Source organism: Dendropsophus ebraccatus, chromosome 15, assembly GCF_027789765.1.
Source record: "Dendropsophus ebraccatus isolate aDenEbr1 chromosome 15, aDenEbr1.pat, whole genome shotgun sequence".
NCBI classification, from domain to species: Eukaryota; Metazoa; Chordata; class Amphibia; order Anura; family Hylidae; genus Dendropsophus; species Dendropsophus ebraccatus.
Window position 1 is genome coordinate 1183621 of NC_091468.1, and position 27000 is coordinate 1210620.

At 59.7% G+C, this 27000-nt stretch overlaps 1 protein-coding gene across 3 annotated transcripts; it reads right to left on the reverse strand.

Moving 5' to 3' along the window:
- Positions 1-748: 748 nt before the first annotated feature.
- SRF (serum response factor) lies at positions 749-23925 on the reverse strand. Of its 3 annotated transcripts, none has more exons than XM_069954341.1 (7): positions 23339-23924; positions 12082-12348; positions 2962-3190; positions 2764-2880; positions 1358-1540; positions 1199-1275; positions 750-1120 (listed from the first exon to the last, which is right to left on the reverse strand). In XM_069954341.1, the coding sequence occupies exons 1-7, from the start codon at positions 23780-23782 to the stop codon at positions 1025-1027; spliced, it is 1413 nt and encodes a 470-aa protein (XP_069810442.1). In that variant the 5' UTR covers positions 23783-23924; the 3' UTR covers positions 750-1024. The 3 variants fall into 3 exon arrangements, with proteins under 3 accessions (XP_069810440.1, XP_069810442.1, XP_069810441.1); XM_069954340.1 differs by having other exon boundaries at positions 2764-2883; XM_069954339.1 differs by having other exon boundaries at positions 749-1120; positions 2764-3190; positions 23339-23925.
- Between the last annotated feature and the right edge of the window lie 3075 nt (positions 23926-27000).

The window sequence follows — 27000 nt, forward strand, 5'->3', positions numbered from 1 at the left end:
AATAAGGCCGAGGAGTCAGCACTCCCCTAAATGACAACTCAGGCTGCAGCTTTCATGAATCACATGGTGTATGCGTTGGGGGCCCCAGCAGAGGAGGGTTCATGGAGTGGGGGTCCACTGCCTGATAGCAGGGGTGACCTGCACCAAGCCTGTGGGAAGGAGCTGACTGAGGCCCCCAGCTGGTGGTGCCCAGAATTACAGTACAATCAGAAAGGCTAGAAATACTGACGGGTGCTAGAACACAACTCCTGTGGTGCCACAACCTCAGAACTAAGGGTTAACCCTTCCTGGCTCCACCTTCTTGGCACATAGCTTTATGCAGCTTCTGGCCAGCAAAGGGTTAAAGGGAGCCTGTCACTCTGGGAGAGCAGGCGAACCCCCCAGGATAGAGACCCCCATATTCCCTCCAGTGATTTCCTATAAGCATCGAACTCATCTCTGCTCATCTGCATAATCAGCTTTAGGAGGGGGTAAGTATGAGCGGGTAAGTATGAGGGGCTCGATGGGTTTGGCCGGCTCTCCCAGGGTGACAGGTTCCCTTTTAGTGATCACTGATCACATTTTTTTGTCTTCTGTTGTAAAAGCAGATAAAAATGATCCATCTCCCCCCCCCCCCCCTCCCCCAACCGGCACGTCCCAGGACCCCACTATGTGGCCGCACACACCCCACCCCCTGGGACCCACGCTGCCCCCTCCCGCCATAAATACTGAGGATTCTCACTTACAAAAATAAAAGGCTTTCTCTGCTTTCCTTTAATAAAACTATCCCCCCCCCCCCCCTGCCGTATAACAGTACAGAGCGATCCGGTGCTCCCCTCACATTCAGTGCAAATCTCATCCAAAGGGCCACACCAAGATCCGGGGGCCCCAGGAGCCAGGAAAAGAGCGTCTCTTTGGGTGGGACGAAGAAAGCCACACTGTAACCCCGCCTCCTGCGCACAAGCAAAAGACGTCCGCGGGGGAAAAAAAGTGAAAAGGCATCAATAATAAATAAGTGGCACAGTCCGTTGTGCGGCGGCCGTCGTCAGTCGTTCTTGCTGTTGTGTGACGTCTCTAGATTAACCACTTGTAGCTCGGTCAAGTTACTGCTGCTGCCGGATTGCTGCCCGATCACCGCCATCTGCAGGACAGAACACAAACTACAGGTGAGAGGCAGCACCGAGCTGCGGGGCCTCTAGGGGGCGGCACAAGTACCAACCTGGTGGAGCTGAACCGCTGACACCGGGATCTGAACAGTGCCGGACGGCGCCGTGAGGAAAACCTGCTGCACTCCACCTGCGGAGGGAAGAGACGGGAGTCATGGAAATCCTTCATCGCGGCTGCACTGCAGAGCCAGGGAGCGAACACTCAGCCTTACCCTGATCCTGAGAGTGCGACACCTGCATCGGGGGCCCCGAGGAGAAGGCATTGAGCACGGCCAGGCTCCCGTCTGCCAAACCCTGAGTGGGAGCGTACATGACGGCATGGGGGCTGGGGTACATCATGTGACCACTCACTGTGGTGGGCACAGAGGAGGTCATGATGGCAGCCGGGAGGGTGACTGCAGGGAGAGATGGAGGAGATCAGAGGGTGAAACTCAGGAACACACTCACACACACACACACACACACACACACAGCGCGCTCACACACACACACAGCGCGCTCACACACACACACAGCGCGCTCACACACACACACACAGCGCGCTCACACACACACACACAGCGCGCTCACACACACACACAGCGCGCTCACACACACACACAGCGCGCTCACACACACACACACACAGCGCGCTCACACACACACACACACAGCGCGCTCACACACACACACACACAGCGCGCTCACACACACACACACAGCGCGCTCACACACACACACACACAGCGCGCTCACACACACACACACAGCGCGCTCACACACACACACACAGCGCGCTCACACACACACACACAGCGCGCTCACACACACACACACAGCGCGCTCACACACACACACACAGCGCGCTCACACACACACACACAGCGCGCTCACACACACACACACAGCGCGCTCACACACACACACACAGCGCGCTCACACACACACACAGCGCGCTCACACACACACACAGCGCGCTCACACACACACACAGCGCGCTCACACACACACAGCTCGCTCACACACACACAGCGCGCTCACACACACACAGCGCGCTCACACACACACAGCGCGCTCACACACACACAGCGCGCTCACACACACACAGCGCGCTCACACACACACAGCGCGCTCACACACACACAGCGCGCTCACACACACACAGCGCGCTCACACACACACAGCGCGCTCACACACACACAGCGCGCTCACACACACACAGCGCGCTCACACACACACAGCGCGCTCACACACACACACAGCGCGCGCTCACACACACACAGCGCGCTCACACACACACAGCGCGCTCCACACACACACAGCGCGCTCACACACACACAGCGCGCTCACAACACACACAGCGCGCTCACACACACACAGCGCGCTCACACACACACAGCGCGCTCACACACACAACAGCGCGCTCACACACACACAGCGCGCTCACACACACACAGCGCGCTCACACACACACAGCGCGCTCACACACACACAGCGCGCTCACACACACACAGCGCGCTCACACACACACACAGCGCGCTCACACACACACAGCGCGCTCACACAAACACAGCGCGCTCACACACACACAGCGCGCTCACACACACACAGCGCGCTCACACACACACAGCGCGCTCACCTGTTCCGCTGGATGACGTCTGCACCAGGTCAGAGCTGCTATCACTGGACGGGGATGCCTGGGCAGCTGGATGCACCTGGATGGCCTGCACCGGAACCTGCTGAGCGACTGTGCCCCCTGCTGGAGAAGAGACGGTGTCATCTGACCGTGAGAGTAGGGGGAGGGGGGGGTTGTAATCTGGTGGTACAGGCCACTTACCAGACATGAGTGTGAAGCCGGTGGGGAGCTGCATGATACCCCCCGAGCTCATGGACCCACCCTCGGTCTTTAGGATGGTGCCATTGGCGCTTGTAACGGGGGCCAGGTAGTTGGTGATGGGGAAGGTGTGCCCGCTGGTGACCTGCATGGAGGTGGAGGTGGTGGGCGCTGTCTGAATGCTGGAAGTGCCAGGAAGGTTGGACACGGTGAACGCCGGCTTCAGAGAGTCCTGGGGGGAAACAAGACGGCATAAGATTCCACCAGAAGTATGTGCCCCCCCCCTCAGGGGAGAGGAATTCTGGGATATGTATGGTGTGTATTCCCGCCCCCCGTCCGTCTCTGTGTGTATTCCCTCTCGGCTGTCTCGCTGTGTACTCCCGCCCCCCTCCCTGCCGGCTGTCTCGCTGTGTACTCCCGCCCCCCTCCCTGCCGGCTGTCTCGCTGTGTACTCCCGCCCCCCTCACTCCCGGCTGTCTCGCTGTGTACTCCCGCCCCCCTCACTCCCGGCTGTCTCGCTGTGTACTCCCGCCCCCCTCACTCCCGGCTGTCTCGCTGTGTACTCCCGCCCCCCTCCCGGCTGTCTCGCTGTGTACTCCCGCCCCCCTCCCTGCCGGCTGTCTCTGTGTATTCCCTCCCGGCTGTCTCGCTGTGTACTCCCGCCCCCCCTCCCTCCCGGCTGTCTCGCTGTGTACTCCCGCCCCCCTCCCTGCCGGCTGTCTCGCTGTGTACTCCCACCCCCCTCCCTGCCGGCTGTCCTCGCTGTGTACTCCCGCCCCCCTCCCTGCCGGCTGTCTCGCTGTGTACTCCCGCCCCCCTCACTCCCGGCTGTCTCGCTGTGTACTCCCGCCCCCCTCCCGGCTGTCTCGCTGTGTACTCCCGCCCCCCTCCCTGCCGGCTGTCTCTGTGTATTCCCTCCCGGCTGTCTCGCTGTGTACTCCCGCCCCCCTCCCTGCCGGCTGTCTCGCTGTGTACTCCCCGCCCCCCTCACTCCCGGCTGTCTCGCTGTGTACTCCCGCCCCCCTCCCGGCTGTCTCGCTGTGTACTCCCGCCCCCCTCCCTGCCGGCTGTCTCTGTGTATTCCCTCCCGGCTGTCTCGCTGTGTACTCCCGCCCCCCTCCCTGCTGGCTGTCTCGCTGTGTGCTCCCGCCCCCCTCCCTCCCTGCCGGCTGTCTCGCTGTGTACTCCCGCCCCCCTCCCTGCCGGCTGTCTCGCTGTGTACTCCCGCCCCCCTCCCGGCTGTCTCGCTGTGTACTCCCGCCCCCCTCCCTCCCGGCTGTCTCGCTGTGTGCTCCCGCCCCCCTCCCTGCCGGCTGTCTCGCTGTGTACTCCCGCCCCCCTCCCTCCCGGCTGTCTCGCTGTGTACTCCCGCCCCCCTCCCTGCCGGCTGTCTCGCTGTGTACTCCCGCCCCCCTCCCTGCCGCCTGTCTCGCTGTGTACTCCCGCCCCCCTCCCTCCCTGCCGGCTGTCTCGCTGTGTACTCCCGCCCCCCTCCCTCCCGGCTGTCTCGCTGTGTGCTCCCGCCCCCCTCCCTGCCGGCTGTCTCGCTGTGTACTCCCGCCCCCCTCCCTCCCGGCTGTCTCGCTGTGTACTCCCTCCCTCCCGGCTGTCTCGCTGTGTACTCCCTCCCTCCCGGCTGTCTCGCTGTGTACTCCCGCCCCCCTCCCTCCCGGCTGTCTCGCTGTGTACTCCCGCCCCCCTCCCTGCCGGCTGTCTCGCTGTGTGCTCCCGCCCCCCTCCCTGCCGGCTGTCTCGCTGTGTACTCCCGCCCCCCTCCCTCCCGGCTGTCTCGCTGTGTACTCCCTCCCTCCCGGCTGTCTCGCTGTGTACTCCCTCCCTCCCGGCTGTCTCGCTGTGTACTCCCGCCCCCCTCCCTGCCGGCTGTCTCGCTGTGTGCTCCCGCCCCCCTCCCTGCCGGCTGTCTCGCTGCGTGCTCCCGCCCCCCTCCCTCCCGGCTGTCTCGCTGTGTGCTCCCGCCCCCCTCCCTCCCGGCTGTCTCGCTGTGTACTCCCGCCCCCCTCCCTGCCGGCTGTCTCGCTGTGTACTCCCGCCCCCCTCCCTGCCGGCTGTCTCGCTGTGTACTCCCGCCCCCCTCCCTGCCGGCTGTCTCGCTGTGTACTCCCGCCCCCCTCCCTGCCGGCTGTCTCGCTGTGTACTCCCGCCCCCCTCCCTCCCATACAGAGACAGCTGCGGCTTATAAGGAATGCGGGGGTCCTGCCAGCAGCCGCTCTGGAGGGGAGACCTCTCCTTATAAGGACACAGGAGGGAGCGCTGATTTATCAATGAGAAGAGAGAGAGAGAGAGAGCGAGAGAGAGCGCAGCTGTGGCTGACAGGAGGCGACGGCCGAGAGCAACAACTGACCCCCCCCCCCGCCAGTCACATGGGGGGAGAGCGGACTACAGCACCACACACCTGTTCACCCCCACTGGTCACATGCGAGACCACGGCACAGGACAGCTACTGCTCTATGCTATCAGCCATCACCACACACTGCATCCTACTACAGGACAGCTACTGCTCTCTGCTATCAGCCATCACCACACACTGCATCCTACTACAGGACAACTAGTGCTCTCTGCTATCAGCCATTACAAGACAGCTACTGCTCTCTGCTATCAGCCATCACTACACACTGCATCCTACTACAGGACAGCTAGTGAGGGTATGGAGGTGTACGGCTGTGTATAGGACAGTAGTGGGGTGTGGGGGGATGGAGGTGTACGGCTGTGTATAGGGCAGTAGTGGGGTGTGAGGGTATGGAGGTGTACGGCTGTGTATAAGGCAGTAGTGGGGTGTGGGGGGATGGAGGTGTACGGCTGTGTATAAGGCAGTAGTGGGGTGTGAGGGTATGGAGGTGTACGGCTGTGTATAGGACAGTAGTGGGGTGTGGGGGGATGGAGGTGTACGGCTGTGTATAGGGCAGTAGTGGGGTGTGAGGGTATGGAGGTGTACGGCTGTGTATAGAGCAGTAGTGGGGTGTGAGGGGATGGAGGTGTACGGCTGTGTATAGGACAGTAGTGGGGTGTGAGGGTATGGAGGTGTACGGCTGTGTATAAGGCAGTAGTGGGGTGTGGGGGGATGGAGGTGTACGGCTGTGTATAAGGCAGTAGTGGGGTGTGGGGGGATGGAGGTGTACGGCTGTGTATAAGGCAGTAGTGGGGTGTGAGGGTATGGAGGTGTACGGCTGTGTATAAGGCAGTAGTGGGGTGTCAGGGTATGGAGGTGTACGGCTGTGTATAAGGCAGTAGTGGGGTGTGAGGGTATGGAGGTGTACGGCTGTGTATAGGACAGTAGTGGGGTGTGAGGGGATGGAGGTGTACGGCTGTGTATAGGGCAGTAGTGGGGTGTGAGGGTATGGAGGTGTACGGCTGTGTATAAGGCAGTAGTGGGGTGTGAGGGTATGGAGGTGTACGGCTGTGTATAAGGCAGTAGTTGGGTGTGAGGGTATGGAGGTGTACGGCTGTGTATAGGGCAGTAGTGGGGTGTGAGGGTATGGAGGTGTACGGCTGTGTATAGGGCAGTAGTTGGGTGTCAGGGTATGGAGGTGTACGGCTGTGTATAGGACAGTAGTGGGGTGTGAGGGTATGGAGGTGTACGGCTGTGTATAAGGCAGTAGTGGGGTGTGAGGGTATGGAGGTGTACGGCTGTGTATATGACAGTAGTGGGGTGTCAGGGTATGGAGGTGTACGGCTGTGTATAAGGCAGTAGTGGGGTGTGGGGGGATGGAGGTGTACGGCTGTGTATAAGGCAGTAGTGGGGTGTGAGGGTATGGAGGTGTACGGCTGTGTATAGGGCAGTAGTGGGGTGTGGGGGGATGGAGGTGTACGGCTGTGTATAAGGCAGTAGTGGGGTGTGAGGGGATGGAGGTGTACGGTTGTGTATAAGGCAGTAGTGGGGTGTGAGGGTATGGAGGTGTACGGCTGTGTATAAGGCAGTAGTGGGGTGTGAGGGTATGGAGGTGTACGGCTGTGTATAGGGCAGTAGTGGGGTGTGAGGGTATGGAGGTGTACAGCTGTGTATAGGACAGTAGTGGGGTGTGAGGGTATGGAGGTGTACGGCTGTGTATAGGACAGTAGTGGGGTGTGAGGGTATGGAGGTGTACGGCTGTGTATAAGGCAGTAGTGGGGTGTGAGGATATGGAGGTGTACGGCTGTGTATAGGACAGTAGTGGGGTGTCAGGGTATGGAGGTGTACGGCTGTGTATAGGACAGTAGTGGGGTGTGAGGGGATGGAGGTGTACGGCTGTGTATAAGGCAGTAGTGGGGTGTGAGGGTATGGAGGTGTACGGCTGTGTATAAGGCAGTAGTTGGGTGTCAGGGTATGGAGGTGTACGGCTGTGTATAAGGCAGTAGTGGGGTGTGAGGGTATGGAGGTGTACGGCTGTGTATAAGGCAGTAGTGGGGTGTGGGGGGATGGAGGTGTACGGCTGTGTATAGGACAGTAGTGGGGTGTGAGGGTATGGAGGTGTACGGCTGTGTATAGGGCAGTAGTGGGGTGTGAGGGTATGGAGGTGTACGGCTGTGTATAAGGCAGTAGTGGGGTGTGAGGGTATGGAGGTGTACGGCTGTGTATAGGGCAGTAGTGGGGTGTGGGGGGATGGAGGTGTACGGCTGTGTATAAGGCAGTAGTGGGGTGTGAGGGTATGGAGGTGTACGGCTGTGTATAAGGCAGTAGTGGGGTGTCAGGGTATGGAGGTGTACGGCTGTGTATAGGACAGTAGTGGGGTGTGGGGGGATGGAGGTGTACGGCTGTGTATAAGGCAGTAGTGGGGTGTGAGGGTATGGAGGTGTACGGCTGTGTATAGGACAGTAGTGGGGTGTGGGGGGATGGAGGTGTACGGCTGTGTATAAGGCAGTAGTGGGGTGTGAGGGTATGGAGGTGTACGGCTGTGTATAAGGCAGTAGTTGGGTGTCAGGGTATGGAGGTGTACGGCTGTGTATAAGGCAGTAGTGGGGTGTCAGGGTATGGAGGTGTACGGCTGTGTATAGGACAGTAGTGGGGTGTGGGGGGATGGAGGTGTACGGCTGTGTATAAGGCAGTAGTGGGGTGTGAGGGTATGGAGGTGTACGGCTGTGTATAGGGCAGTAGTGGGGTGTGAGGGTATGGAGGTGTACGGCTGTGTATAAGGCAGTAGTGGGGTGTCAGGGTATGGAGGTGTACGGCTGTGTATAAGGCAGTAGTGGGGTGTCAGGGTATGGAGGTGTACGGCTGTGTATAAGGCAGTAGTGGGGTGTGAGGATATGGAGGTGTACGGCTGTGTATAAGGCAGTAGTGGGGTGTGAGGGTATGGAGGTGTACGGCTGTGTATAAGGCAGTAGTGGGGTGTGGGGGGATGGAGGTGTACGGCTGTGTATAAGGCAGTAGTGGGGTGTGAGGGTATGGAGGTGTACGGCTGTGTATAAGGCAGTAGTGGGGTGTGAGGGTATGGAGGTGTACGGCTGTGTATAAGGCAGTAGTGGGGTGTGAGGGTATGGAGGTGTACGGCTGTGTATAAGGCAGTAGTGGGGTGTGGGGGGATGGAGGTGTACGGCTGTGTATAAGGCAGTAGTGGGGTGTGAGGGTATGGAGGTGTACGGCTGTGTATAAGGCAGTAGTGGGGTGTGAGGGTATGGAGGTGTACGGCTGTGTATAAGGCAGTAGTTGGGTGTGAGGGTATGGAGGTGTACGGCTGTGTATAGGGCAGTAGTGGGGTGTGGGGGGATGGAGGTGTACGGCTGTGTATAAGGCAGTAGTGGGGTGTGAGGGTATGGAGGTGTACGGCTGTGTATAAGGGCAGTAGTGGGGTGTCAGGGTATGGAGGTGTACGGCTGTGTATAGGACAGTAGTGGGGTGTGGGGGGATGGAGGTGTACGGCTGTGTATAAGGCAGTAGTGGGGGTGTGAGGGTATGGAGGTGTACGGCTGTGTATAGGACAGTAGTGGGGTGTGGGGGGATGGAGGTGTACGGCTGTGTATAAGGCAGTAGTGGGGTGTGAGGGTATGGAGGTGTACGGCTGTGTATAAGGCAGTAGTGGGGTGTCAGGGTATGGAGGTGTACGGCTGTGTATAAGGCAGTAGTGGGGTGTCAGGGTATGGAGGTGTACGGCTGTGTATAAGGCAGTAGTGGGGTGTGAGGATATGGAGGTGTACGGCTGTGTATAAGGCAGTAGTGGGGTGTGAGGGTATGGAGGTGTACGGCTGTGTATAAGGCAGTAGTTGGGTGTCAGGGTATGGAGGTGTACGGCTGTGTATAGGGCAGTAGTGGGGTGTGAGGGTATGGAGGTGTACGGCTGTGTATAGGGCAGTAGTGGGGTGTGAGGGTATGGAGGTGTACGGCTGTGTATAAGGCAGTAGTGGGGTGTGAGGGTATGGAGGTGTACGGCTGTGTATAAGGCAGTAGTGGGGTGTCAGGGTATGGAGGTGTACGGCTGTGTATAAGGCAGTAGTGGGGTGTGAGGGTATGGAGGTGTACGGCTGTGTATAGGACAGTAGTGGGGTGTGAGGGTATGGAGGTGTACGGCTGTGTATAAGGCAGTAGTGGGGTGTGAGGGTATGGAGGTGTACGGCTGTGTATAAGGCAGTAGTGGGGTGTGAGGGTATGGAGGTGTACGGCTGTGTATAAGGCAGTAGTGGGGTGTGAGGGTATGGAGGTGTACGGCTGTGTATAGGGCAGTAGTGGGGTGTGGGGGTATGGAGGTGTACGGCTGTGTATAAGGCAGTAGTGGGGTGTGAGGGTATGGAGGTGTACGGCTGTGTATAGAGGACAGTAGTTGGGTGTCAGGGTATGGAGGTGTACGGCTGTGTATAGAGGACAGTAGTTGGGTGTCAGGGTATGGAGGTGTACGGCTGTGTATAGGACAGTAGTTGGGTGTCAGGGTATGGAGGTGTACGGCTGTGTATAGAGGACAGTAGTTGGGTGTCAGGGTATGGAGGTGTACGGCTGTGTATAGGACAGTAGTGGGGTGTGGGGGGATGGAGGTGTACGGCTGTGTATAAGGCAGTAGTGGGGTGTGAGGGGATGGAGGTGTACGGCTGGGTATAAGGCAGTAGTGGGGTGTGAGGGTATGGAGGTGTACGGCTGTGTATAGGACAGTAGTGGGGTGTGAGGGTATGGAGGTGTACAGCTGTGTATAAGGCAGTAGTGGGGTGTGGGGGTATGGAGGTGTACGGCTGTGTATAGGGCAGTAGTGGGGTGTGAGGGTATGGAGGTGTACGGCTGTGTATAAGGCAGTAGTGGGGTGTGAGGGTATGGAGGTGTACGGCTGTGTATAAGGCAGTAGTGGGGTGTCAGGGTATGGAGGTGTACGGCTGTGTATAAGGCAGTAGTGGGGTGTGGGGGGATGGAGGTGTACGGCTGTGTATAAGGCAGTAGTGGGGTGTGAGGGTATGGAGGTGTACGGCTGTGTATAAGGCAGTAGTGGGGTGTGAGGGTATGGAGGTGTACGGCTGTGTATAAGGCAGTAGTGGGGTGTGAGGGGATGGAGGTGTACGGCTGTGTATAAGGCAGTAGTGGGGTGTGAGGGTATGGAGGTGTACGGCTGTGTATAGGGCAGTAGTGGGGTGTGAGGGTATGGAGGTGTACGGCTGTGTATAGGCCAGTAGTGGGGTGTGAGGGTATGGAGGTGTACGGCTGTGTATAGGACAGTAGTGGGGTGTGGGGGGATGGAGGTGTACGGCTGTGTATAAGGCAGTAGTGGGGTGTGAGGGTATGGAGGTGTACGGCTGTGTATAAGGCAGTAGTGGGGTGTGAGGGTATGGAGGTGTACGGCTGTGTATAAGGCAGTAGTGGGGTGTCAGGGTATGGGGGTGTACGGCTGTGTATAAGGCAGTAGTGGGGTGTGGGGGGATGGAGGTGTACGGCTGTGTATAAGGCAGTAGTGGGGTGTGAGGGGATGGAGGTGTACGGCTGTGTATAGGGCAGTAGTGGGGTGTGAGGGTATGGAGGTGTACGGCTGTGTATAGGGCAGTAGTGGGGTGTGAGGGTATGGAGGTGTACGGCTGTGTATAAGGCAGTAGTGGGGTGTGAGGGTATGGAGGTGTACGGCTGTGTATAGGGCAGTAGTGGGGTGTGAGGGTATGGAGGTGTACGGCTGTGTATAGGGCAGTAGTGGGGTGTGAGGGTATGGAGGTGTACGGCTGTGTATAAGGCAGTAGTGGGGTGTCAGGGTATGGAGGTGTACGGCTGTGTATAGGACAGTAGTGGGGTGTGAGGGTATGGAGGTGTACGGCTGTGTATAGGACAGTAGTGGGGTGTGAGGGTATGGAGGTGTACAGCTGTGTATAAGGCAGTAGTGGGGTGTGGGGGGATGGAGGTGTACGGCTGTGTATAGGGCAGTAGTGGGGTGTGAGGGTATGGAGGTGTACGGCTGTGTATAGGACAGTAGTGGGGTGTGAGGGTATGGAGGTGTACGGCTGTGTATAGGGCAGTAGTGGGGTGTGAGGGCATGGAGGTGTACGGCTGTGTATAAGGCAGTAGTGGGGTGTGGGGGGATGGAGGTGTACGGCTGTGTATAGGACAGTAGTTGGGTGTCAGGGTATGGAGGTGTACGGCTGTGTATAGGGCAGTAGTTGGGTGTCAGGGTATGGAGGTGTACGGCTGTGTATAAGGCAGTAGTGGGGTGTGAGGGTATGGAGGTGTACGGCTGTGTATAAGGCAGTAGTGGGGTGTGGGGGGATGGAGGTGTACGGCTGTGTATAAGGCAGTAGTGGGGTGTGAGGGGATGGAGGTGTACGGCTGTGTATAAGGCAGTAGTGGGGTGTCAGGGTATGGAGGTGTACGGCTGTGTATAGAGGACAGTAGTTGGGTGTCAGGGTATGGAGGTGTACGGCTGTGTATAAGGCAGTAGTGGGGTGTGAGGGTATGGAGGTGTACGGCTGTGTATAAGGCAGTAGTGGGGTGTCAGGGTATGGAGGTGTACGGCTGTGTATAGAGGACAGTAGTTGGGTGTCAGGGTATGGAGGTGTACGGCTGTGTATAAGGCAGTAGTTGGGTGTCAGGGTATGGAGGTGTACGGCTGTGTATAAGGCAGTAGTGGGGTGTCAGGGGATGGAGGTGTACGGCTGTGTATAAGGCAGTAGTGGGGTGTCAGGGGATGGAGGTGTACGGCTGTGTATAAGGCACTTATATGTCATGTGACTGCTCACCTTGGTTTCTCCGCTGCTGTCGGACTCAGACACTTGGTAGGTGAGATCTGTCTCTTCGAAGCCGGTGGCACTCATGCGTTGGTCAGTGGAGGGGTCTGAGCGAGGGGGAGAGTCTGGAGAGTTCAGACAAGTCTGTATTAACGCTTTCCCCGTCTCGCTGGTGATCATTGGCTGAAGCTTCCTCGTTGCGAAGGTGTAAACATGTCCGGTCTCACTGGCCACCAGCAGCAGGACCTGTGTCCCCGTCAGCGTGGACAACTCGTATGCCTGCCAGCAGGAGAACAAAGGGTTAAGGGATAAGCACACCAAGACACTGAGACCCCCTCCCCACACAACAGACCCCCACATCACAACTCCATGTACTGTATAGTGGTACCTCAAAGACTCAGCGCACCCACCACAGGTCGGGGGGGGGGGGGGGGGGTCACAGTTGTAGAGCTGATTGTGGTCCCTTCCATCATCCTCAGGAGAGCCCGGAACCAATGATCAGCCACAACCCCGACCCCACCTCCTAATCACCACCACGAGGGCCCGGAACCACCGATCCCCCCCGCTACTAACACAAGAGCCCAGAACCACTGATCCCCACTACCACAAGAGCCCAGAACCACCGATCCCACCCCCACTACTAACACAAGAGCCCAGAACCACCGATCCCCACCACCACCACAAGACTCCAGAACCACCGATCCCCACCACCACCATAAGAGCCTAGAACCACCGATCCCCACTACCACAAGAGCCCAGAACCACCGATCCCCACCACCAGAGCCCAGAACCACCGATCCCCACCACCACAAGAGCCCAGAACCACCGATCCCCTACCACTACTAACACAAGAGCCCAGAACCACCGATCCCCTACCACTACTAACACAAGAGCCCAGAACCACCGATTTCCCCCACTAGTAACACAAGAGCCCAGATCACCGATCCCCACCACCGCAAGAGCCCAGAACCACTGATCCCCAACACAAGAGCCCAGAACCACCGATCCCCCCCACTACTAACACAAGAGCCCAGAACCACCAATCCCCTGCCACTACTAACACAAGAGCCCAGAACCACCAATCCCCACCACCACAAGAGCCCAGAACCACCGATCCCCCCACTACTAACACAAGAGCCCAGAACCACCGATGCCCACTACAAGAGCCTAGAACCACCAATCCCCCACTACTACAAGAGCCCAGAACCATCGATCCCCACCACCACCACTACAAGAGCCCAGAACCACCGATGCCCCCCACTAACACAAGAGCCCAGAACCCCCGATCCCCCCACCACCAACACAAGAGCCCAGAACCCCCGATCCCCCACCACCACCACCACAAGAACCCAGAACCACCGACCCCCCCCCCCACTACTAACACAAGAGCCCAGAACCACCGATCCCCTCCACTACTAACACAAGGGCCCAGAACCACCGCTCCCCCCACTACTAACACAAGAGCCCAGAACCACCGCTCCCCACCACCACAAGAGCCCAGAACCACCGCTCCCCACCACCACAAGAGCCCAGAACCACCGCTCCCCACCACCACAAGAGCCCAGAACCACCGCTCTCCACCACCACAAGAGCCCAGAACCACCGCTCCCCACCACCACAAGAGCCCAGAACCACCGATCCCCACCACCACAAGAGCCCAGAACCACCGATCCCCACCACCACAAGAGCCCAGAACCACCGATCCCTAGCACCACCACAAGAGCCCAGAACCACCGATCCCCACCACCACAAAAGCCCAGAACCACCGATCCCCACCACCACAAGAGCCCAGAACCACCGATCCCTAGCACCACCACAAGAGCCCAGAACCACCGATCCCTAGCACCACCACAAGAGCCCAGAACCACCGATCCCCACCACAAGAGCCCAGAACCACCGATCCCCACCACCACAAAAGCCCAGAACCACCAATCCTCACCACCACAAGAGCCCAGAACCACCAATCACCACCACAAGAGCCCAGAACCACCGATCCCCCCCCACTACTAAACCCAAGAGCCCAGAACCACCGATCCCCCCCCACTACTAAACCCAAGAGCCCAGAACCACCGATCCCCCCCACTACTAACACAAGAGCCCAGAACCACCGATCCCCACCACAAGAGCCCAGAACCACCGATCCCCCCCACTACTAACACAAGAGCCCAGAACCACCGATCCCCATCACCACCACAAGAGCCCAGAACCACCAATCCCCAGCACCACCACAAGAGCCCAGAACCACCAATCCCCAGCACCACCACAAGAGCCCAGAACCACCAATCACCACAAGAGCCCAGAACCACCGATCCCCAGCACCACCACAAGAGCCCAGAACAACCAATCCCCAGCACCACCACAAGAGCCCAGAACCACCAATCACCACAAGAGCCCAGAACCACCGATCCCCAGCACCACAAGAGCCCAGAACCACCAATCCTCACCACCACAAGAGCCCAGAACCATCAATCCCCACCACCACAAGAGCCCAGAACCAACGATCCCCCCCCCACTACTAACACAAGAGCCCAGAACCACCGATTTCCCCCACTAGTAACACAAGAGCCCAGATCACCGATCCCCACCACCGCAAGAGCCCAGAACCACTGATCCCCAACACAAGAGACCAGAACCACCGATCCCCACCACCACAAGAGCCCAGAACCACCGATCCCCCCCACACTACTAACACAAGAGCCCAGAATCACCGATCCCCACCACCACCACAAGAGCCCAGAACCACCGCCCCCCCCCCACCACCACAAGAGCCCAGAACCCCCGATCCCCCCACTACTAACACAAGAGCCCAGAACCACCGATCCCCACTACAAGAGCCTAGAACCACCAATCCCCCACTACTACAAGAGCCCAGAACCACCGATGCCCCCCACTAACACAAGAGCCCAGAACCCCCGATCCCCCCACCACCAACACAGGAGCCCAGAACCCCCGATACCCCACCACAAGAGCCCAGAACCCCCAATCCCCCCCATCATCGACACGACACAACACAAGAGCCCAGAACTACCGATCCCCCACCACCAATCCCCCTCTACTACACACCACCAATACAAAAGCCCAGAACCACCAATCCATCCCCATCCTACACATTACCAACACAAGAACCCCGAACCACCAATCCCCCCACCAACACAGAAGCCCCGATCCACCCTCACTACACATCAGAAACACAAGAGCCCCAACCCACCGATCCATCCCCCCACTATACATCAGCAAACCGATCCCCCACCACAAGAGCCCCAAACCACCAATCCCCCCCCACGACACATCACCAATACAAAAGCCCTGAACCACCGATCCACATAACACCCCCACACACACACACTTAACATCAACACACACCCCAGGGAGTTATCACACTCCGGCTCCTCCATAACTGGCCGCTCACACCCCGGGGGTTATTATCACACTCCGGCTCCTCCATAACTGGCCGCTCGCACCCCGGGGGGTTATTATCACACTCCGGCTCCTCCATAACTGGCCGCTCGCACCCCGGGGGGTTATTATCACACTCCGGCTCCTCCATAACTGGCCGGTCACACCCCGGGGAGTTATTATCACACTCCAGCTCCTCCATAACTGGCCGCTCACACCCCGGGGGGTTATTATCACACTCCAGCTCCTCCATAACTGGCCGCTCACACCCCGGGGGGGTTATTATCACACTCCGGCTCCTCCATAACTGGCCGCTCACACCCCGGGGGGTTATTATCACACTCCGGCTCCTCCATAACTGGCCGCTCACACCCCGGGGGGTTATTATCACACTCCGGCTCCTCCATAACTGGCCGCTCACACCCCGGGGGGTTATTATCACACTCCGGCTCCTCCATAACTGGCCGGTCACACCCCGGGGAGTTATTATCCCACTCCTCCTCCTCCATAACTGACCGCTCACACCCCGGGGAGTTATCACACTCCGGCTCCTCCATAACTGGCCGCTCACACCCCGGGGGGTTATTATCACACTCCGGCTCCTCCATAACTGGCCGCTCACACCCCGGGGAGTTATTATCACACTCCGGCTCCTCCATAACTGGCCGCTCACACCCCGGGGAGTTATTATCACACTCCGGCTCCTCCATAACTGGCCGCTCACACCCCGGGGAGTTATTATCACACTCCGGCTCCTCCATAACTGGCCGCTCACACCCCGGGGGTTATTATCACACTCCGGCTCCTCCATAACTGGCCGCTCACACCCCGGGGGGTTATTATCACACTCCGGCTCCTCCATATCTGGCCGCTCACACCCCGGGGAGTTATTATCACACTCCGGCTCCTCCATAACTGGCCGCTCACACCCCGGGGAGTTATTATCACACTCCGGCTCCTCCATAACTGGCCGCTCACACCCCAGGGGGTTATTATCACACTCCATCTCCTCCATAACTGGCCGCTCACACCCCGGGGAGTTATTATCACACTCCGGCTCCTCCATAACTGGCCGCTCACACCCCGGGGAGTTATCACACTGCGGCTCCTCCATAACTGGCCGCTCACACCCCGGGGGGTTATTATCACACTCCGGCTCCTCCATAACCGGCCGGTCACACCCCGGGGGGTTATTATCACACTGATATATTCCCCGACCACCCTTATGTAATAGGGCCAGTGTCCTATAACTGATATATTCCCCGACCACCCTTATGTAATAGGGCCAGTGTCCTATTACTGATATATTCCCCGACCACCCTTATGTAATAGGGCCAGTGTCCTATAACTGATATATTCCCCGACCACCCTTATGTAATAGGGCCAGTGTCCTATTACTGATATATTCCCCGACTACCCTTATGTAATAGGGCCAGTGTAATATTACTGATATATTCCCCGACCACCCTTATCTAATGGGGCCAGTGTCCTATTACTGATATATATTCCCCGACCACCCTTATGTAATAGGGCCAGTGTCCTATTACTGATATATTCCCCGACCACCCTTATGTAATAGGGCCAGTGTAATATTACTGATATATTCCCCGACCACCCTTATGTAATAGGGCCAGTGTCCTATTACTGATATATTCCCCGATCACCCTTATATAATAGGGCCAGTGCTGTATTACCGATATATTCCCTGAAGTCACCGGTGTGCTGGATGGGACTTAGGAGCTGGCTCTCCCCCTCCCCCACCCAGCTGTTATCACCTCAGTGCTGCATCTGTTTCGCATCTCTCTGTGGAGGGGTCTCCTGACACCCCAGGGACCATACACAGAAAACACCAGGACCAGGCTATAAATACAGGGACCCTCCAGCATAGAGGTTATAAAAGGTCAGCAGCATTATAAGAGGATATCACACGTAACATTACTAGAGGTTCTATCAGTGCGGAAGCATTACCATCATAGCGACTTTATATAAATCCGGGAACCTGCTGTGCTTCCCAGCAGCCTCCACTCTGACAGATACGGCTAGTAACAGAGAGCCACCCAGAAGAACTACCAGCACCCCTGACAGTGCAAGATACTTTACCTGTCCATGAGATGAAGGGCTTGTACAGCGACCACCAGGCTGCCACCCTACAAGCCCTTAATCTAAAGAACAGGCAGGAGGTTACCAGTAATGGCCACCTACATGACTTTTACCCAGAACACATCATTATCAATTATGGCCACCTAGAAGACCTTCATCTATAGGACAGGTCTCAGCAGGTGGTGACCAGTGGTTGTCACCAGTGATGGCCACCTAGAAGACCTTCATCTATAGGACAGGTCTCAGCAGGTGGTGACCAGTGGTTGTCACCAGTGATGGCCACCTAGAAGACCTTCATCTATAGGACAGGTCACCCACAAGAGGCCAGTCACCTGACCCCCATAACACTACAAAGGGTGAACCCAAACTAAGAGGAGAACCTAATGGGACCCCTCACCAACACTAATACTGTCCCACCACAACCAGGGCCCCAGAACATGCTCTTTAATATTGACAGCACCCACTGTACCCTAATACCCTCTTTCTAATGCCAGTTTCCCTTTTGCTACCCCCCCCCTTAAACAAAACCCCTTACTCCTGACCCCAGGCATCCTGTACCACTCCGTACCTCCAGTACCCCATCCCTATGTACCTCATACTCCCCCAGTATCCCCTATCCCTTCTCCATGATCCCGGTCCCCCCTATCCCCGGTCCCCCCATATCCCCGGTACCTTCTCCATGATCCCGGTCCCCCTCCTATCCCTGGTCCTCCGTATCCCCAGTCCCCCCGTATCCCCTATCCCTTCTCCATGATCCCGGTCCCCCTCCTATCCCTGGTCCTCCGTATCCCCGATCCCTTCTCCATGATCCCGGTCCCCCCGTATCCCTGGTCCCTTCTCCATGATCCTGGTCCCCCCTATCCCCGGTACCTTATCCATGATCCTGGTCCCCCCTATCCCCGGTACCTTATCCATGATCCCCGTCCCCCCTATCCCCGGTTTCCCCCTCCTATCCCCGGTACCTTCTCCATGATCCCGGTCCCCCTGTATCCCCGATCTTCCGTATCCCCAGTCCCCCCCCCCATCCCCAGTCCTCCTATTCCCCCCCCCCCCGTATCCCCGGTCCCCTCTCCATGATCCCGGTCCCCCTCATCCCCGATACCTTCTCCATGATCCCGGTCCCCCTCCTATCCCTGGTCCTCCGTATCCCCGATCCCTTCTCCATGATCCCGGTCCCCCCATATCCCTGGTCCCTTCTCCATGATCCTGGTCCCCCCTATCCCCGGTACCTTATCCATGATCCCGGTCCCCCCTATCCCCAGTTCCCCCCTCCTATCCCCGGTACCTTCTCCATGATCCCGGTCCCCCTGTATCCCCGGTCCCCCCCCCCTATCCCCGTTCCTCCTATCCCCCCCCCCCCCCCCCGTATCCCCGGTCCCCTCTCCATGATCCCGGTCCCCCTCATCCCCGGTACCTTCTCCATGATCCCGGTCCCCCCGTATCCCCAGTCCCTTCTCCATGATCCCCCTCCGTATCCCCAGTCCCCCCCATTCCCTCTACCCCTCCCCTCTCCCCCTCCGTATCGGTACCTTCTTCATGATCCCGGTCCCCCCTATCCCCCGGTATCCCCGGTGCCTTCTTCATGATCCCGGTCCCCCCCTATCCCCGGTCCCCCTCCATATCCCCAGTTCCCCCTGTATCCCCGGTCCCCCCCGTATGCCCGGTCCCCTCTCCATGATCCCGGTCCCCACTATCCCCGGTACCTTCTCCATGATCCCGGTCCCCCCGTATCCCCGGTCCCTTCTCCATGATCCCGGTCCCCCCGTATCCCCGGTCCCTTCTCCATGATCCCGGTCCCCCCGTATCCCCGGTCCCTTCTCCATGATCCCGGTCCCCCCGTATCCCCGGTCCCTTCTCCATGATCCCGGTCCCCCCGTATCCCCAGTCCCTTCTCCATGATCCCGGTCCCCCCGTATCCCCGATACCTTATCCATGATCCCCCTCCATATCCCAGTCCCCCCCTATCCCTCCCCATATCCCCGGTCCCCCCATTCCCTCCCCCTCCGTATCCCCGTTCCCCCCCCCCCTTTCACCCTATCCCCAGTCCCCTATCACCCTATCCCCAGTCCCCCCCACCCCATATCCCCCCCCTCCGTATCCCCAGTCCCCCTCCGTATCCCCGGTGCCTGTACCTTCTTCATGATCCCAGTCCCCCCCTATCCCCGGTCCCCCCCCCATCCCCGGTGCCTTCTTCATGATCCCGGTCCCCCTCCGTATCCCCGGTGCCGGTACCTTCTTCATGATCCCGGTCCCCCCTATCCCCAGTTCCCCCCATCCCCGGTGCCGGAACCTTCTTCATGATCCCGGTCCCCCTCTGTATCCCCGGTTCCCCCCATCCCCGTTGCGGGTACCTTCTTCATGATCCCGGTCCCCCTCCGTATCCCCAGTCCCCCGGTTTCCCCGATGCCGGTACCTTCTTCATGATCCCGGTCCCCCCCATCCCCGGTGCCGACAGTCTTAATGATCCCGGTGCCCCTCCGTATCCCCGGTCCTCCCCATCCCTGGTGCTTTCTTCATGATCCCGGTCCCCCTCCGTATCCCCGATGCCTTCTTCATGAACCAGGTCCCCCCCATCCCCTGTGCCTTCTTCATGATCCCGGTCCCCCCCATCCCCGGTGCCGGTATCTTCTTCATGATCCCGGTCCCCCTCCGTATCCCCCGGTGCCTTCTTCATGATCCCGGTCCCCCTCCGTATCCCCGGTCCCCCCTATCCCCCGGTGCCGGTACCTTCTTCATGATCCCACTCCCCCGATGCCGGTACCTTCTTCATGATCCCGGTCCCCCCTATCCCCCAGTGCCGGTACCTTCTTCATAATCCCGGTCCCCCTCCGTATCCCCGGTCCCCCCTATCCCCCGGTGCCTTCTTCATGATCCCGGTGCCCCCTATCCCCCGGTATCCCCGATGCCGGTGCCTTATTCATGATCCCGGTCCCCCCTATCCCCCGGTGCTGGTACCTTCTTCCTGATCCCGGTCCCCCTCCGTATCCCCTGTCCCCCCTATCCCCGGTACCTTCTTCATGATCCCGATCCCCCTCCGTATCCCCAGTCCCCCCTATCCCCGGTGCCTTCTTCATGATCCCGCTCCCCCCAATCCCCCGGTGCCTTCTTTATGATCCCAGTCCCCCCTATCCCCCGGTATCCCCGGTGCCGGTACCTTCTTCATGATCCCGGTCCCCCCTATCCCCCGGTATCCCCGGTGCCTTCTTCATGATCCCGGTCCCCCCTATCCCCCGGTATCCCCGGTGCCTTCTTCATGATCCCGGTCCCCCCTATCCCCCGGTATCCCCGGTGCCTTCTTCATGATCCCGGTCCCCCCTATCCCCCGGTGCCGGTACCTTCTTCATGATCTCGGTCCCCCCTATCCCCCGGTATCCCCGGTGCCGGTACCTTCTTCATGATCCCGGTCCCCCCTATCCCCCGGTGCCGGTACCTTCTTCATGATCCCGGTCCCCCCTATCCCCCGGTATCCCCGGTACCTTCTTCATGATCCCAGTCCCCCCTATCCCCCGGTACCTTCTTCATGATCCCAGTCCCCCCTATCCCCCGGAATCTTCTTCATGATCCCGGTCCCCCCTATCCCCCGGTGCCGGTACCTTCTTCATGATCCCGGTCCCCCTCCGTATCCCCGGTCCCCCCTATCCCCCGGTATCCCCGGTGCCGGTACCTTCTTCATGATCCCGGTCCCCCCTATCCCCTGGTATCCCCGGTACCTTCTTCATGATCCCGGTCCCCCCTATCCCCCGGTATCCCCGGTGCCTTCTTCATGATCCCGGTCCCCCCTATCCCCCGGTATCCCCGGTGCCGGTGCCTTCTTCATGATCCCGGTCCCCCCTATCCCCCGGTATCCCCGGTGCCGGTACCTTCTTCATGATCCCGGTCCCCCCTATCCCCCGGTACCCCCGGTGCCGGTACCTTCTTCATGATCTCGGTCCCCCCTATCCCCCGGTATCCCCGGTGCCGGTACCTTCTTCATGATCCCGGTCCCCCCTATCCCCCGGTGCCGGTACCTTCTTCATGATCCCGGTCCCCCCTATCCCCCGGTATCCCCGGTGCCTTCTTCATGATCCCGGTCCCCCCTATCCCCCGGTGCCGGTACCTTCTTCATGATCCCGGTCCCCCCTATCCCCCGGTATCCCCGGTGCCTTCTTCATGATCCCGGTCCCCCCTATCCCCCGGTATCCCCGGTGCCGGTGCCTTCTTCATGATCCCGGTCCCCCCTATCCCCCGGTGCCGGTACCTTCTTCATGATCTCGGTCCCCCCTATCCCCCGGTATCCCCGGTGCCGGTACCTTCTTCATGATCCCGGTCCCCCCTATCCCCCGGTGCCGGTACCATTCTTCATGATCCCGGTCCCCCCTATCCCCCGGTATCCCCGGTGCCTTCTTCATGATCCCGGTCCCCCCTATCCCCCGGTGCCGGTACCTTCTTCATGATCCCGGTACCCCCTATCCCCCGGTATCCCCGGTGCCTTCTTCATGATCCCGGTCCCCCCTATCCCCCGGTATCCCCGGTGCCGGTGCCTTCTTCATGATCCCGGTCCCCCCTATCCCCCGGTGCCGGTACCTTCTTCATGATCCCGGTCCCCCCTATCCCCCGGTATCCCCGGTGCCGGTACCTTCTTCATGATCCCGGTCCCCCCTATCCCCCGGTGCCGGTACCTTCTTCATGATCCCGGTCCCCCCTATCCCCCGGTACCTTCTTCATGATCCCGGTCCCCCCTATCCCCCGGTACCTTCTTCATGATCCCGGTCCCCCCTATCCCCCGGTACCTTCTTCATGATCCCAATCCCCCCTATCCCCCGGAATCTTCTTCATGATCCTGGTCCCCCCTATCCCCCGGTGCCGGTACCTTCTTCATGATCACGGTCCCCCTCCGTATCCCTGGTCCCCCCTATCCCCCGGTATCCCCGGTGCCGGTACCTTCTTCATGATCCCGGTCCCCCCTATCCCCCGGTATCCCCGGTGCCTTCTTCATGATCCCGGTCCCCCCTATCCCCCGGTATCGGTGCCTTCTTCATGATCCCGGTCCCCCCTATCCCCCGGTATCCCCGGTGCCGGTACCTTCTTCATGATCCCGGTCCCCCCTATCCCCCGGTGCCGGTGCCTTCTTCATGATCCCGGTCCCCCCTATCCCCCGGTATCGGTGCCTTCTTCATGATCCCGGTCCCCCCTATCCCCCGGTATCCCCGGTGCCGGTGCCTTCTTCATGATCCCGGTCCCCCCTATCCCCCGGTGCCGGTACCTTCTTCATGATCTCGGTCCCCCCTATCCCCCGGTATCCCCGGTGCCGGTACCTTCTTCATGATCCCGGTCCCCCCTATCCCCCGATGCCGGTACCTTCTTCATGATCCCAGTCCCCCCTATCCCCGGTACCTTCTTCATGATCCCGGTCCCCCCTATCCCCGGTACCTTCTTCATGATCCCGGTCCCCCCTATCCCCCGGTATCCCCGGTGCCGGTACCTTCTTCATGATCCCGGTCCCCCCTATCCCCCGGTATCCCCGGTACCTTCTTCATGATCCCAGTCCCCCCTATCCCCCGGAATCTTCTAAATGATCCCGGTCCCCCCTATCCCCCGGTGCCGGTACCTTCTTCATGATCCCGGTCCCCCCTATCCCCGGTACCTTCTTCATGATCCCGGTCCCCCCTATCCCCCGGTATCCCCGGTGCCGGTACCTTCTTCATGATCCCGGTCCCCCCTATCCCCCGGTATCCCCGGTACCTTCTTCATGATCCCGGTCCCCCCTATCCCCCGGTATCCCCGGTGCCGGTACCTTCTTCATGATCCCGGTCTTCCTCTTGCTGAACGTCGTATACCTCCGCAGCTTGTTGTCGATGAACTCCATCTTGATCTTGACGCGGCCCCGGGTCTTCTTGCCGGGTTTGGCCCCGGACACCCCTCCGCTGGCCCCGGGATATCCTGCAGACACGGCCCCGGGGCCCCCCGGCTCCGGGACACCGAGCTCCAGCTCCGTCAGGCCGCGCTTCACCCCCCGGGACACGGCCGGAGCCTCGTCGTCCTCCCCGGAGTCTGAGGTGGCCTCGCTGCCGCTGTACACCACGCCGCCGCCTGGAGTCACCTCATAGCGGGGCCCTCCCTGCGGCCTCCCCCGGCCCGGAGAGCCACCATTCCCGGTCCTGCGGGGCAGCGCCATCCCGGAGCTCCGGCCTACAGACGAGCCGTTCCCGGAGGAGGCCCCGGCCTGGCTGGGAAGCATGCCCCGCTCACCGACAACAGCGGCCGGTGCCCATCAATCCCCGGTGCGGTCGGTGCGGCTACTGACCGGGCTCTGCAGCTCGACTCCCGGCTTCCCCGCGTTACCGCGTCTCAACCAATCACAGCCCGAACCAGGCCGCTGACAGCGGATCCCTCCGCCACCGCCGGGACTATTTTCCCTTCTCAGAAAGTGGCGACCGCGGCGCAAGGATCCCTCCCTACGAGTAGGAACTATTTTCAGCCATATAAAGCGATGCAATGTTTCCTTTTATGGAAAAGCCTTTCCTTATATGGTGAGTCACCGCTCTGCGCGCTGATTGGCTGAAGCCTGGAGAAAGCAAACCACTAATTGGCCGTAGGACGGAGGAGGGCGGAATGTTTGACGTCACAGAAGCAAGACACCAGGTGACGGCGAAGGGGCAAAGGTCACCAGAGTCCGAGCGGGGAGGAAGAATCACGTGACGCTGTGTGATCCAAACATCGTACTGCTACCGACGGCACCGGAACCCCCCCACCACTACCGACAGAGGGAACCCCCCCCCCCCCCCACACACACACACACACACACTGCTACCGACAGAGGAAACACCCCCCCCACACACACACACACACTGCTACCGACAGAGAAAACACCCCCCCCCACACACACACACACTGCTACCGACAGAGGAAACACCCCCCCCCCACACACACACACACACACACACTGCTACCGACAGAGAGAACACCCCCCCCACACACACACACTGCTACCGACAGAGGGAACACCCCCCCACACACACACACTGCTACCGACAGAGGGAACACCCCCCCCACACACACACACACACTGCTACCGACAGAGGGAACCCCCCCCCCCCCACACACACACACACACTGCTACCGACAGAGAGAACACCCCCCCCCCACACACACACACTGCTACCGACAGAGAGAACACCCCCCCACACACACACACACACTGCTACCGACAGAGGAAACACCCCCCACACCCACACACACACACACACACTGCTACCGACAGAGAGAACACCCCCTCCACACACACACACTGCTACCGACAGAGGGAACACCCCCCCACACACACACACTGCTACCGACAGAGGGAACACCCCCCCACACACACACACACACACTGCTACCGACAGAGGGAACACCCCCCCACACACACACACACTGCTACCGACAGAGAGAACACCCCCCCCACACACACACACTGCTACCGACAGAGGAAACACCCCCCCACACACACACACACTGCTACCGACAGAGGGAACCCCCCCCCCACACACACACACACACATACACTGCTACCGACAGAGGGAACCCCCCCCACACACACACACACTGCTACCGACAGAGAGAACACCCCCCCACACACACACACACTGCTACCGACAGAGGGAACCCCCCCCCCACACACACACACACACACTGCTACCGACAGAGGGAACCCCCCCCCCCCACACACACACACTGCTACCGACAGAGGGAACCCCCCCCACACACACACACACACACACACTGCTACCGACAGAGGGAACCCCCCCCCCCCCCCCCACACACACACACACTGCTACCGACAGAGGAAACACCCCCCCCACACACACACACACACTGCTACCGACAGAGGGAACCCCCCCCCCCACACACACACACACACACTGCTACCGACAGAGGGAACCCCCCCCCACACACACACACACACACACACTGCTACCGACAGAGGAAACACCCCCCCCCCACACACACACCACACTGCTACGGACAGAGGGAACCCCCCCCACACACACACTGCTACCGACACAGGAAACACCCCCCCCCACACACACACACTGCTACCGACAGAGGGAACCCCCCCCCCCACACACACACACTGCTACCGACAGAGGGAACCCCCCCCCCCACACACACACACTGCTACCGACAGAGAGAACACCCCCCCCTCCACACACACACTGCTACCGACAGAGGGAACCCCCCCCACACACACACACACTGCTACCGACAGAGGAAACACCCCCCCCCACACACACACACACTGCTACCGACAGAGGGAACCCCCCCCACACACACACACACACTGATACCGACAGAGGGAACCCCCCCCCCCACACACACACACACACACACACACTGCTACCGACAGAGGAAACACCCCCCCACACACACACGCACACACACACACACTGCTACCGACAGAGGAAACACCACCCCCCCCCCCCACACACACACACACACACACACTGCTACCGACAGAGAGAACACCCCCCCCCCACACACACACACTGCTACCGACAGAGGGAACCCCCCCCACACACACACACACACACACACTGCTACCGACAGAGGGAACACACACACACACATTGCTACCGACAGAGGGAACCCCCCCCCCCCACACACACACACACACTGATACCGACAGAGAGAACACCCCCCCACACACACACACACACTGCTACCGACAGAGAGAACACCCCCCCACACACACACACACTGCTACCGACAGAGGAAACACCCCCCCCACACACACACACTGCTACCGACAGAGGGAACACACACACACATTGCTACCGACAGAGGGAACCCCCCCACACACACACACACACACTGCTACCGACAGAGAGAACACCCCCCCACACACACACACACACTGCTACCGACAGAGAGAACACCCCCCCACACACACACACACTGCTACCGACAGAGGAAACACCCCCCCACACACACACACACACACACACTGCTACCGACAGAGGAAACACCCCCCACACACACACACACACACACTGCTACCGACAGAGGGAACACCCCCCCCCCCACACACACACTGCTACCGACAGAGGGAACCCCCACACACACACACACAAACACACACACACTGCTACCGACAGAGGGAACACCCCACACACACACACACACACACACACTGCTACCGACAGAGGGAACAACCCCCACACACACACACACTGCTACCGACAGAGGGAACACCCCCCCCCCCCACACACACACACACACACACTGCTACCGACAGAGGGAACCCCCCCCACACACACACACACACTGCTACCGACAGAGAGAACACCCCCCCACACACACCAACACACACTGCTACCGACAGAGGGAACACCCCCCCACACACTGCTACCGACAGAGGGAACACCCCCCCCACACACACACCCACACACACACACACTGCTACCGACAGAGAGAACA